The sequence below is a fragment of the Loxodonta africana genome, chromosome 2 (assembly GCF_030014295.1).
Source record: "Loxodonta africana isolate mLoxAfr1 chromosome 2, mLoxAfr1.hap2, whole genome shotgun sequence".
NCBI lineage: Eukaryota > Metazoa > Chordata > Mammalia > Proboscidea > Elephantidae > Loxodonta > Loxodonta africana.
In genome coordinates this window covers 162,747,427-162,760,170 of record NC_087343.1, presented here as the reverse complement: position 1 = coordinate 162,760,170, position 12,744 = coordinate 162,747,427, and the positions used below count along the sequence as shown (strand labels likewise).

The 12,744-nt window shown below is 39.1% G+C and overlaps 1 protein-coding gene across 1 annotated transcript; it reads right to left on the bottom strand.

Moving 5' to 3' along the window:
• Positions 1-5,230: 5,230 nt before the first annotated feature.
• On the bottom strand, positions 5,231-11,058 carry LOC111751179 (serine protease inhibitor Kazal-type 9-like). The gene is made up of 4 exons (XM_023550420.2): positions 10,898-11,058; positions 10,131-10,159; positions 6,762-6,889; positions 5,231-5,414 (listed from the first exon to the last, which is right to left on the bottom strand). The coding sequence occupies exons 1-4, from the start codon at positions 10,950-10,952 to the stop codon at positions 5,369-5,371; spliced, it is 258 nt and encodes an 85-aa protein (XP_023406188.2). The 5' UTR covers positions 10,953-11,058; the 3' UTR covers positions 5,231-5,368.
• Between the last annotated feature and the right edge of the window lie 1,686 nt (positions 11,059-12,744).

Sequence of the window (12,744 nt, the reverse complement as noted above, 5' to 3'; positions counted from 1 at the left end):
AACATGAGTTATATCTTTGAGACTTTTTGTATGCCCCTTCCCTTACTCCCATTCTTTACTGCTACTCAGGGTGCCAGCTCCCTCTTCTTCTCCCCAAGTCCCAACCCCATCTTCCTGTCCTCCAGCAAGGACACTCATGAAACCACAGAACCTAGAAACGTTTCTCCATCTGTGGAGGAATTACACTGGTTTCCTGTTCTCCGTCCTTTGCTAAATAATAGTGATTCGTTATTTTCAGGCAATGCAGAAATCTGTGTGAGATTCTTTGCGCCATTAAGATACTGAATACATGGCTGTAATGGTTTGAATACATTCCACTTAGAGTTTGTTTTGATATTTTTTCACCTGAAAGTTTAAAATTAAACACACATACACATACATACATACTTATGTATGTATATATGTGTAAATATGTAGAAGTTACATATATGTGCATATATGTATACATATATATGCATATATATATGTATAAATGTCCATGTGTGTATATGCGTCTATATCTACAGGTGTATCTCCTACTGTATATTAGGCAGTAGAGAAGTAAATGTCCATTTTGGACTCAAAGATGAACAAGACCCAAAAGACCCAATCCCCTGCTATCAGGGGGCCTCAAAACCAGAAGATACGTATTTTTTTTTCCTTTTTCACTAAAAATGAGGATAATTTAAAAAATGCTATAGAGGCTCTGATGGAGGTCGTGTATTTTCATTTCACTGTAGTCAAATTACTTTGCTGACTTCCATGACTATAACAGTGACGATCTGCTCTATTAGAAGGCTCATAGTGCTGTATCTCAGGACAAGGCAGGGGAAGTGTGCTGTTCGTAATAGGTTTGGGATAGGGAAAAGATGAGAAGGAGCCAGAACCTAAACTAGAATCACTTACTGTGCTTTTACTATGCTTAAGGAATAGAATTAGGACAACTAGAAATTTTGTTATTATTTTTTAAATCTACCATTTATTATTTGCAAATTTTATTTGCTTATTTGGTTTCAATGTGCTAGGCACAATATTCTACACTGTATATACACTGGTTCACGTAATCCTTCCAGCAAATCTGTAAGGGACTGCTCTTGTCCCCATTTCAGAGTATAGGAACTGAAACTCAGAGATAAGCTACTTGCCCAAGGTTACTCAGAACTGGCAAACTTAGATTTGGCCCCGGCACTCTCTATCTCCAAGCCCCTGATCTTAACCATTATATTTTACAGCCTTCACAACTACTTTCAGTCTAACAGGGAAACAAGTTCATATCTAAAGGGTGTGGCAGCAAACAGGTAACATGTAGGCCTCATAGGTAAATAAGAACTAACCAAAGCCTAAATAAGCAGCCAAAACAGAGGAAGGGAGACCAGGGAGACAAGTGCCACAAAAGAAGTCAACCAATATTTTTGGGTGTCTGCCACTGGATGCCATTTCTAGAAGTGGCAAAATGGAGCGGAGGAGAGAAGCAAGGAACAAAACCTAGAGGTATAAAGGTACCAAAGTGGTGGGCTTGTGGATGACCCAGGCAGGGGCCTCAGGGTAGGGAAACTACAGTCACCAGATCAGAGATCTCAGGTACATGTAGAATGAAGTTCAGGAAGTGGGCATAAGACAGGGAGCAAAGGCCCTGAGATTGCAGGGTGCCTGTTTGAGAAATAGTGAGGAGACTGCTGTGGTTAAAGGAGAAACAAGTAGAAGAGAAATAGACTACACTATCAGGGAGGTGATACGGGGTTGAGTGAGGAACCTAGAGACTTAGAAAGACGAGGAACAAAAAAAAAAAAAAAAAGGAACAAAGGGGCCCCCAAATCTGCAAAGAAACAAGAAATGGGCTAGGGCACAGAAACAAAGCCATTCCCCAGCACAATGGGGCAGGGTATCTAAAAATAGCCTGCAAACTTCTTTAAAGTTGCCTTTCAGAAGCAGCTGGAGAAAACCAGGCCCAAGGACATGCGTAGAACATCCACCAGTGACCACCGTGTGACCTTCCACCAGGGGCAGTGAGGGGCTACAGCCCCAGCTGGGGAATTGAACCTGGGGAGCGAGAGACTGTGCAGGCACGACACCCCAAAATAAGTCCTGCTATGAAACCCAGAGACCTCCAGGACAGAAGCCATCTTGGAAAGCTGCTGCGTGCACACTGTAGTTAACATATCCCCGCCTGAGTCTATGCATAAATATAAATCTTTTCCCCGCCCAAGAACTTTTAAGTACTCAGGCCGGTCTTTTGTTTTGTGAGACCGGTGTATACATTGCTCTAGGCCCTCCTCGTCTCCCCTTGCAAGCCTCTTCAACAAAGCTTTGCTTGTGTGGAAAATTACGTGCCTTACCTGCTCATTCTTGACCAGTGAGAGGCAAGAACCTTGTTCCAGTAACAGGTACACGAATAGACTGAAACACACAAGTCAGCCTTACCCTTTCATGAGTCACTTAGGGTTTGGCTGGACTGGGCTTGCTTGTTTTAACGTCTGAGCCTATTTGCCAGTGCTAAACGCTGCATGTCTGGGGGAAGAGGGCCTAGGAGTCTGGCAACAGTGACTAATAGGAAAGTTTTCTGAACTCCCCAGAAGCATCTTTCAGAACTCTAGTAGTCTTTGCCCTGCATATAAGCAGGAGTTCATAAAAAGCTTGATTTTATACTGAAACAATTTGACTGTTATTTTTGGATTCAGGGTCCCTTTTCTTAAGGAATTCTGACAAGTTTTTTTAAGATGTGTCCATGTGGGTGCATTTTGTTAAGGAATATACAGTAAAACCTGTGAAAGCCAGAACCTATGTAGGGTGGAAACCTGTCTGAGAAGGAAAACTCAAATATTTTTCACTAAAATGAGTGGTAGGAAAGTGGTCAGACTGTATTGTGTCAAAGGCAGAACACTTGAAAAACCCTGAAAAACAAGGCAGTCCTGCCGAGTTCCAGCTTTCACAGGTTTCACTGTATTTATAAACTGGCTTCCATTTCCTTGATCTGTACTCTTATTGCTAATTAACATTCCAAAGTCATTACTTTAGCTTAACTTTGTTCTCTGAGAGAGACATGAATTGCCTGCTCCACCAAGAACAGGTTATCGGGTGTAGTAATGCCTACTTTGCTTAAACATGAGAAAGGTAATTAAAAATTAAACACAGTAAGATTTCTTAGAAGTTGAGTAAGCTTCAGTTCTAAAAGACAAGTGTTGGCAATGTATTAAACTGTTTATATCTTAGTTAATGTGTTCATTTAAAAAAATTTTACAGCGACCTTCATGCTACAAATGACAAGGATTTTACAAGGTGGTATTGAAAGAGATGAATTTAGAGGACAAGAATATAACGAGAACTTTTAGGTTGTGGGGTGTGTATGTTACCACCATGTTAGTCACTCCTCCACAGTCTCTAGAGGAGTCTCCATTGCTCTTATATTTTGTGTGTCTATGGATTCTTTTTATGGGAACTTGAAGCGTTCAGAGTTTGGGTTGGTGTAGACTGCAAACAGAGGCTGCATTTGCTAATGTAGGAGTAGGATCAAAAGTTGACATCTGGCTTCGAGTAGCCTGGAATAAGACACCATAGTTTCCTTGCTTACCTGTTCAAAGAAGTCAAATTCAATTAAATTTAATTCAGCCAACTCTTAGAGCATTAACTGAACTCCTATTACATGGCAGCTATCAGTTCATAATATAGAAAACTAAAACCTGTTGCCTTTGAGTTGATTCCAACTCATAGCGGCCCAATAGGACAGAGTAGAACCCTACTGCCCTGTAGGGTTTCCAAGGCTGTACTCTTTACAAAAACCAGACTGCCACGCCTTTCTCCCTTGGAAAGGCTGGTGAGTTCAAACCACTGACCTTTTGGTTAGCAGCCCAGTGCTTAACCACTGTACCAACAGGGGTCCCTTCATAATACAGCAGAGGAGATAAATGGTTAAAGAGCTAATGAGATTATAATGTGATAGATGCTAATCTTGGAGGACCAATTAATTACACAGGAGAAACTTTTTAGAGAAAATGACATTAGGGTTAGATCAATGATGAATGAAAATCAGTGAGACAGAAAGTGAGAAAGGGAATTGTGAGAAGGACCAGCATGTGCAGAAGTGCAGCGTGCATGGGAGGTTCTAAGAATGGTGATCAGTCTGGGACAAGGTGCGGAATGGAGAGAGAGCTCACTGTGTTGGACAGCCTTGGTCCCTGAATCTCTCTGGGCTTTGCGAGACTAGAACACAGCTCAGAAGGGCTCGGCTCTATTTTCTTTTTCTTTCTCTTTGCAGAGAACATAAAATTAGATTTCCTATGTCTTATGCTTGTATGGAAACCTTGGTGGTGTAGGGATTAAGTGTTATGACTGCTAACCAAGACTTGGTCAGCAGTTCGAATCGGCCAGGTGCTCCTTGGAAACTCTATAGGGCAGCTCTACTCTGTACCATGGGGTTGCTATCAGTCGGAATGAACTCAACTGCAGTGGGTTTGGGCATGCATGCATAATGTAACTCCATTATAATACAAAGGAAATGTTGCTTAATTTTCAACTCAATTTTTGAAAACATTTATATAGTATAAGGTCTATGCAAGATGTTGTTCCAAGCATGGAAAATTCCCCCTAGAGTATAAACTCAAAGAGGACACAGACCAAATCTTATCTGTTCACTATTCTCCCAAACCTAACACAGACACTGACCCAAAGTAGGCATTAATAGATGCTTGTTGATTGAATGGATGCACAAATGTATTACAAAATTAGCAACACACACTCTATGCTCTCTAAGTAACACATTATCTAATAGTAGGGTAAGTGTCAGACCCCAGACCTGAAATCAAAACAAAAATATGGATGACGTCAACGAATCCATGAGAAGTTGTACTACTTTATGGGCCACATTTTACCAGCCATGTTTTACAAACAGGCCTTTTGGTAAGGAAACAATCAGAGATCAGGCCCAATCCAGGGCTGACTTTCAATATTTTAAACTCAAGAGACATAAAGAAAAATTACATTTCCTGAGTCTTGTGCCTGACATCTCCCTCGTTATCTGTTCATGTTTCAGGAATACACAGAAATTAAGTAACACCCATAGGGTATTTTTCTAGCCTGGGTAAGAAGAAGGCAGAAGCTTTAGGGCATTTGATTTTCTGGTTCCCACTACTGGTCTTAATTGACAATTTCTTCTTCCAAGTCCACCGCAAGGTGGCCTATTTGCCACCACTGAAAAATAAAGCAAATCTAAAAGATTCCACTCCCAAACAAAATGATTCAGACATATATTGCAGGTAGGTCTAATTTATTTGACAATCAAATCAAGACATGATAGGACAAGATTACTCAATGTGGCATAGATACGGAAGGAGAAATGTGGCATGTGTCTGTCCTGATAGGTTCATTAAAGATATTTCAGAATTTCCAAATAGATTCAACACCTTCCAAAATGTGCAAATTTAAGTTTCCCATTAGTTTTCCTGTGGAGAGAAAATAGCATCAAATAAGAAACTCGGAGACGATATGCATTTCATTCAAACTTCACCAGAAAACATATCTGAGTCTCTGCAATAACTGACATTTTTCAAAGGAGTGATGGCAATTTAAGATTTTAACAACTGATGTTTGGTTGTAAAATGTTGCATTATTTATTATTTTAATGATTCTTTTAAGAGACATACACTTAGAAACCCTTTTTTCGTAACAGATTTTAATTTCTTTTTTATTCAGAAAGAACTAGAACAATTTGCCATGTATACTAGGTGCTTGTTTCTTTTCACTTATTTATTTATTATTGTGCTTTAGAGGAAGGTTTACAGAACAAACTGGCTTCTCATTAAACAATTAGTACACATATTGTTTTGTGACATTGGTTAACAACCCCACGAACTGTCAAGACTCTCCCTTCTTGCCTTTGGGTTTCCTCTTACCAGCTTTCCTGTCCTTTCCTGCATTCTTATCCTTGCCCCTGGGTTGGTGTGTCCCTTTAGTCTCGTTTTGTTTTATGGGCCTGTCTAATCTTTGGCTGAAGGGTGAACCTCAGGAGTGACTTCATTAGTGAGCTAGAATGGTGTCTGTGACGCGTATTCTTGGGGCTAGATGCTTGTTTTTATTCATGAATATTCTGAAAATACTTAAAGGCAACTACATGCTTCTGTACATTCTAGTATATTCTTCATCATTTTATGTTTTTTGACCAGATGCTAATGTATCTTTGAGATTACTACTTTGTAACCTTTAAATTACTTTTATCTATTACATTTTTTAAATTTAAATTTTACTATAGCTTAAATATGTATTTTGTTGATAAATCATACTCTGAAATAGAACAAGGTCTTCAGGTTCTTCAGATTTTTTTTTCTTTTGTACCAATCATTCGGGCTGCTAATATATCAACACTTATTTTCTGAAGTAAAACAACAAACATGGCTCATTCTAACAGATGTGGACTGTCATGCCTAGGAGAGGGGCATTCCTCGTCCCTGGAAATAATCAAACATGGATTTTAGACCACCTGGTGACTTGTTGTATAGAGATAGTTTAAACAATAGATTAGTAAGAGAAAGTTGAACTCCACGATCCTTAATTTTCCTCTCGACTTGGAGATTCTGAGATTCTCTGATTCACTCTTATGGCCAGAATACGTAGGAATAAAATGAGAGCAGGTACACCCAAATGTTATAAACTGGGAAAATTCTATTCCGTAGAATCAATGTGTAATGATGCACATATTTCTTATGCCCAAATCACTTCTTTCAATTGCGGTACATTTGTCTTCACACGTAATTACACCCGAAGTCCGGAAAAGGAAACATAGCAATACTTACACAACTTCATCACAGAAGACGCAATCATTCCCATAAGTGTGGCCATCCGAGCCGCAAATTGGGGCATATACTTGATAACAAGCTCTCTCTTCTCCTTTTGGTAACTTTTTATAATGGCTGCAATCAACCTGAAAAAAATGCTAAAAACCTTCAACTTTCTCAACCAAATCTTTATTTCAGGATTTGGGATGTACCAATCAAGCTTGGAGGACTGTCATTTTATGTTTTTGTATTTTGATTGTCCTCATCTAACCCCTTTAAGATATATCAAGTGTAAAGGGTTTTTATGTCAGGTATAAAATCATGAGTCATACACTTCTTTATGGTAGCTGGTTACAAAATCAGAATTTATTCTAAAACAGGGTCCTTTCTACTGTACTCGTTGATACATCAGTTGTCAACACACGCAATGTGCTCACAAGTGCAGCCACTCTCACAGGATGTGTGATCAATTTTCTGTATGAATTTTCCCTCTCTCTCTCTAACTCAAAATGTACTATCTGAATGCAAGTGTGAAATATGTTATAGGAAAAGAAAATAGCTACTATAATTATGGAGCCCTGGTGTCACAATGGTTAAGTGCTCAGCTGCTACCTGAAAGGTCAGCATTCAAACCCAGCAACCGCTCCGCGGGAGAAAGATGTGCCAGTCTTCCATAAAGATTACAGCCTTGGAAACCCTATTGGGCAGTTGTACTCTGTTCTGTAGGGTTGCTATGAGGCAGAATTGACTTGATGGCAATGGGTAGTGTAATTATAAGAACTCGTAAATCATTGGCAACATTTGTGGATAATCGTTTGTAACAAATTATACACTACAGAACTCATATAGACAGATTAGTGTATCTTAACATTGTGGTTAAGAACCACTGTTCAAAATTCCTGAAGCAAATCCCAGGTGGTAAGCTGCCTATGGGAGCAGGTAAACTACTACCAAAAAAATGGATTTTCTGGGGTTTTCATCTATGAGCATAACAAAGAGTGTGGACAATAAAGTCAAACACATCTGAATTCAAACCTGACTGTATGACCTTGGGAAAATTATTTTACCTGTCTAAGTCTTGGTGTCTTTTATATGCAAAATAAAGGTAATAACAATTAGATCATAAGGTTGAAGTGAAAAGTACAGGAGAACACATATAGAAGATGTGTGTACAATTCACAGGATAGTACCCGGTATAGAAAATACTGAATAAATGACCTTTTGCCTTCAAGGCGATACTGGCTCTTAGCAGCCCTCTAAGACAAAACAGAACTGGCCCATAGGGTTTCAAGGAACAGCAGGTGGATTCCAACTGCTGACCTTTTTGTTAGCAGCTGAGCTCTTAACCACTCTGCCACCAGGGTTATGAATAAATATTAGCTATTATTTTTTGCCCTTGGTTTTATTTCCAGGTCTATACAAGCTCCAGTTTTACATAAAAGGCAGAGTTTCCAGCTCTTTTCATCCCAGAGCTCTAGGCATAATGTTTGACTGAGTATTGAATAGCTCCACTCAGATAGCTAGAAATACGCTCAAATTTAAAGTTGACCACGTTATCTCCTCTAGATATGTTCCTTTAAGTAAGTCGTTCTTTCAGCTACTGTATTACACATACCTTCTAAGTTCTGGGGCTGAGCTGAGTCCTGGCAATGCAAAATTTAGTATATATTTGTAGGAGGACCATGGAGACTATCAGAGCAGAATGGCTTGCAGTGCCCCTTGATAATTATATTCCATCATGATTTCACTTCCCCTCCTCGCCTGTTCAAACCTGAGTCCCAGCCTTTATGTCATACTCACAGTATAACCAGGAAACTACCAAATACTGGGCATTCATTAACCATTTTCATTCTCACACAGGTACTAAATCACGAAGAATGGCTTGAACTCAAGTCTGTCAGACTCCAAAATTTATATTCTTAACGCAATTATTTTCTTCAATAGAAAATACAGAAGACTCAAAAAGGTGAAGGAAATTGCCCAGACTCTAGAGTCACATAGATAACAGCCCTTTAGCTACCAAATTAAAACAAAAAAAATTTTTTTTTTGGTAGCGTGTTTTTTAATATTAGAATGCATGCTTACTAATTGAGCATGTTTAAATTTTTGCTTGGTAATATGGATGTTGAGAAATATGATCTGGTAATGCAAGCCACTAGTAAGGCATACCACCCATCTGTGGTATGGCAATATACCAATAAGAATTTAAAAATAGAGAATTTATTGCGGACACCCTTTCATTAGGTTGCATGGGGAAACTCTGGGTTTCCACATAAAAAATTGGACACAGAAAAACAGGGCTCCCGAACTACCTCACAGGAAAGCCATATTTATGCTTGTAAACCTTATCTCACAGAAATAAAGGAAAAAAAGACAAAAATTTACAAAAACTAACACATCCAGGAAGCATCACCTAACAGAATGCTCACTCTAAGTAACAGTAAGGCTCCAACTCGGGTCTGTTGAGCTTCACGCGTTTCAAAAGGGACCCACCCTGACACTAAAAGCACTAGAATCTGAATAACAGACTACCTAGGAAGTTCACAGGCATAAAAAGTGATTGGTATACCATTAAACCAATAGTAAAGGAACTAAAGGGATAAGTAGCAGAGCTTGGCCTAAAACCCAAATTGCTTGACTGCTGGTTTAAAGTGTTTACTATCACACCTAGATTTTCTTGGAAATAGCCATTATATTAACTCGGAGTCATGAAGAAAAAGTAAATTAAGATCTTCATTCTCTAAGGTAGAGAACAACGATGAGTAGAACCCATTTAAAAATTATAAGAATCATGACTTGTCCTTATTGAGCTTTCCCATACTATGTGCTAGGTACTCTGCTAAGCACTTTTCAAACATCAGAACTTTAAGCCTCATAACAATTCCATTAAGTAGGTGCGGTTACCCAGGACCACACCATCACAGAGCTAGAATTCAAACCCAGGGTTTTATAAGCTCAATGGAAGGTGTCTAACCACTTTGTTCTACCACCTCTCTTTCAGAAAGATCTGTCTATATTTTTTGAGATAAAACCAGTTTTGCTACTTCAAAAATAATCTTTGAATATATAAAAATGTATTTAGATAGCAGTGACTTGAAAGACTAGATAGGAACTGTAGGGGGCAGTGAATTTATGTTAACGGGGGAGGAAGAGCTCAGAAAATGAGGGTGAGAACGGTTACACAGCTGAAAGTTTGTGATCAATGTCACTAAATCGTACATGTGGAAACTGATGAATCGATGTTAAGTTTGGTTGTGTATATTCTCAACAACAACAAAATAAAAAAAAACTTAATGTGTATTGGTTTTTATCAAATATTTCCCTTTCTGATACATATTTTTAAATTAGATAAAAGTAGGGCTTTTATACCAAGATGGATGTACCGACCTGTTGCCCCCCTTGGGCACATTCTACATCTGGAAAAAAAAGAGAGAGAGAAAGAAAATTAGATTCTGGAAGAGTCTAATCTCATTAGAAAAAAATTAATTTCATTTGTTTTGGTTCTCAATATGCACTAAAAATATAGGACCGTCTCCAGAGCTGTGTATCAAAGTAATATCAAAGGTGGAATCTCTTTAACACAGACCTTTTTAGTTTTCTTCTTTGGAGGGGGATTTAAATGTGGACAAAATTACATGATAATGAGACAATTGTCTTATTTTTTTTCTACCTCATAATCAGGGCTCAGTAAATATTGTAAAAGGAAGTGAATTTTGTATTTATGGAGTGTTTGCTGTAATATAGCAGACATAGGTGGTAGACATTGGATCAGTGGTTGAAAATTCTAGGGAGGCAGATTTTACTTTAATAATGGCAGCAGAAGAATGTAATAACTCATGCCCCACAACGGGTTAGACTGTTTTATAAAGAAGTCAGGGTCCCATAAATAGGGATATCAAGTCAAGGCAGAGGCTAGATGGTCACTTCTCAAGGATCTTACAGAATGCATTCCCATAGATAAGATTTGGCCTTAGATGACCGTTAAGAAGTCTGCTCTTATATGATATTGTGATTATTAGTGGAGACCAAAAACGCATTTCAAAACACTTCCCTTATTATCTATGTGATAAGAGTATCCCCAAATTATGTGGACAGAAAGGGACACGGAGCTGTTGGTATCAGGGCAGGGGCAGTGTCAGGAGGGAGATACTCACTGAAGATGGTCGCTAGTGCCAGGGCCAAGAGCAGGACAAAGGCTTTGGATCTCATGGGGCTGAAGTGGCTGAGGACAGTCAGGTGGAGGCAGGAAAAGCGACCTTCTGGTATCTGTTCAACCTGCTTGGGTCTTGCCTTATATCCGTCAAGAGTTTCTGCCTCAATTGTGAAACAGTTTTTACAAAAACAGAATCCTGGAAAGAGATCAGAAACTCTTGCTCAGTCGTGGGGATTCTATTCTTGTGAAAGATAGTTGATTGCTCATGTTATTTCAACAGCTACTAAGACTCAATAAAGCCAGCATAATTTTCATATATTGCTGCCTTACCTAAGTGCTTAAATGAATATGAGTAATTTCATATCTCTTATAAAATTTGACCTTCATAACAACTTTGTCAGAGAGTTAGTTTCTTTGTTTTACAGATGAAGTATTCGACTCTTGAGGAATTTATCACCCTGGGTTTATTGCATATTCTTTATGGAACTACTTTTTTTGGTAATAGTGGTCAGCATGGCAGCTTTCCTGGTTTTACCGTTTTCTCAGGCTCCCCGCCTTTGGACTGAACCCCTTTCCTTCCCTAGACTTAGGAGTGGTACCGCAAATCGCGGATTTGAGCTGCCTGCCACAAGCCGATACTGAGATAGGAGAAAGTAGGCAGAAAGAGGGCTTTATTGAACACCCTGTTCAAGAGACAGAGCGGGCAAAATTTCCCCCAGATTCTGTCTGCCCCAAGAGGGCTACAAGACGGTTTTATAGCGAGAGGGTCAGGGTTTAGAGATTTCCTGGAATTTTGATTCTTCTTTGAGGGGGACATAAGGATGAAGTGACCTATTGTTGACGTCTTACAGGTCTCTTATGCCACCCTGGTTCCGGTCACAAGATGGGTCCGGGTTTTGCTCAGTTATCTCGGGTCTTGATGATATCACTCATAGTTTTTGTCCCCTGGGAGAGAAACACAATTTAATCAACACCAAAAAATCTTGATTACCTTGTTTTTCTACAACAGAATTTGTTTTTCTACAAAAGAACAATCGTGAGACAGATTCCAGAGCAAGTAATTGACGTTTTCAAAGACTAAAGACTTAACCACAGCTTATACAGCTAAACGAGAGAATATATTCTCTCTTTGATACTAAAACACTACAGAAAATGTATTTTCTCTACTTCAGGAGTGCAGTGCAAGAAGATAGAAAATATGACATTCACCAGAACTTAAGGTGAGGACCTGCATCAGGGCATGTGTGGAATGATATAGAATTAGTATTATTATGTTTTGATAAGTATATTTTTCAGTCACTTGAGCTGAGGATAAAACTCCAAAGATACAGGCAAGAAGAAAAAAGACAGGGTGGGTTCCATTAGGAGGTGGTGGGCGCTATATGTTTTGGTGAGCAAAAATAATGGATTGGATATGCCAGTTTGGGGTTAGACGTTGGGGAAGACCTAAATTTTTCTATTAGTAGAGGGGAGAGTAGTTTAAAGTTACAGAAGAGTAGAATTAAGGAGGGAAGGGAGCACCTAGAGAGGCTGGGTTTGACATGGCGAATAGGCCAATGACAAACTTAAAATAAAAATCTTGGTAACGGAGTCTTAAAAGATGAGAAGCGTAAGGAAGCTTTTTAGTAGTTCATTTTGAGGTAAGTAAGATAACCTCTTCTCTTTACCTTCCTTCCTACAGTTTACCAATTAAAGAGCATCTATTCAGCAAATAGCAAACATGGAAACCCTTGTGCCCTAGTGGTTAAGAGTTCGGCTGCTAGCCAAAAGGTCGGCAGTTCACATCCACAAGGTGCTCCTTGGAAATGTTATGGGGCAGTTCTACTCGGTCCTATAGGGTGGCTGGAG

Excerpts from the sequence above, each read along its gene's own strand:
- LOC111751179 (XM_023550420.2), bottom strand. The coding sequence starts at position 10,952 with ATGAGATCCAAAGCCTTTGTCCTGCTCTTGGCCCTGGCACTAGCGACC. Across the intron at positions 10,160-10,897 it reads GGCACTAGCGACCATCTTCA|ATGTAGAATGTGCCCAAGGG; the intron begins GTGAGTATCTCC and ends TTTTTTTTCCAG. Across the intron at positions 5,415-6,761 it reads GTCTTCTGTGATGAAGTTGT|GAAAACTAATGGGAAACTTA; the intron begins GTAAGTATTGCT and ends TTCTCTCCACAG.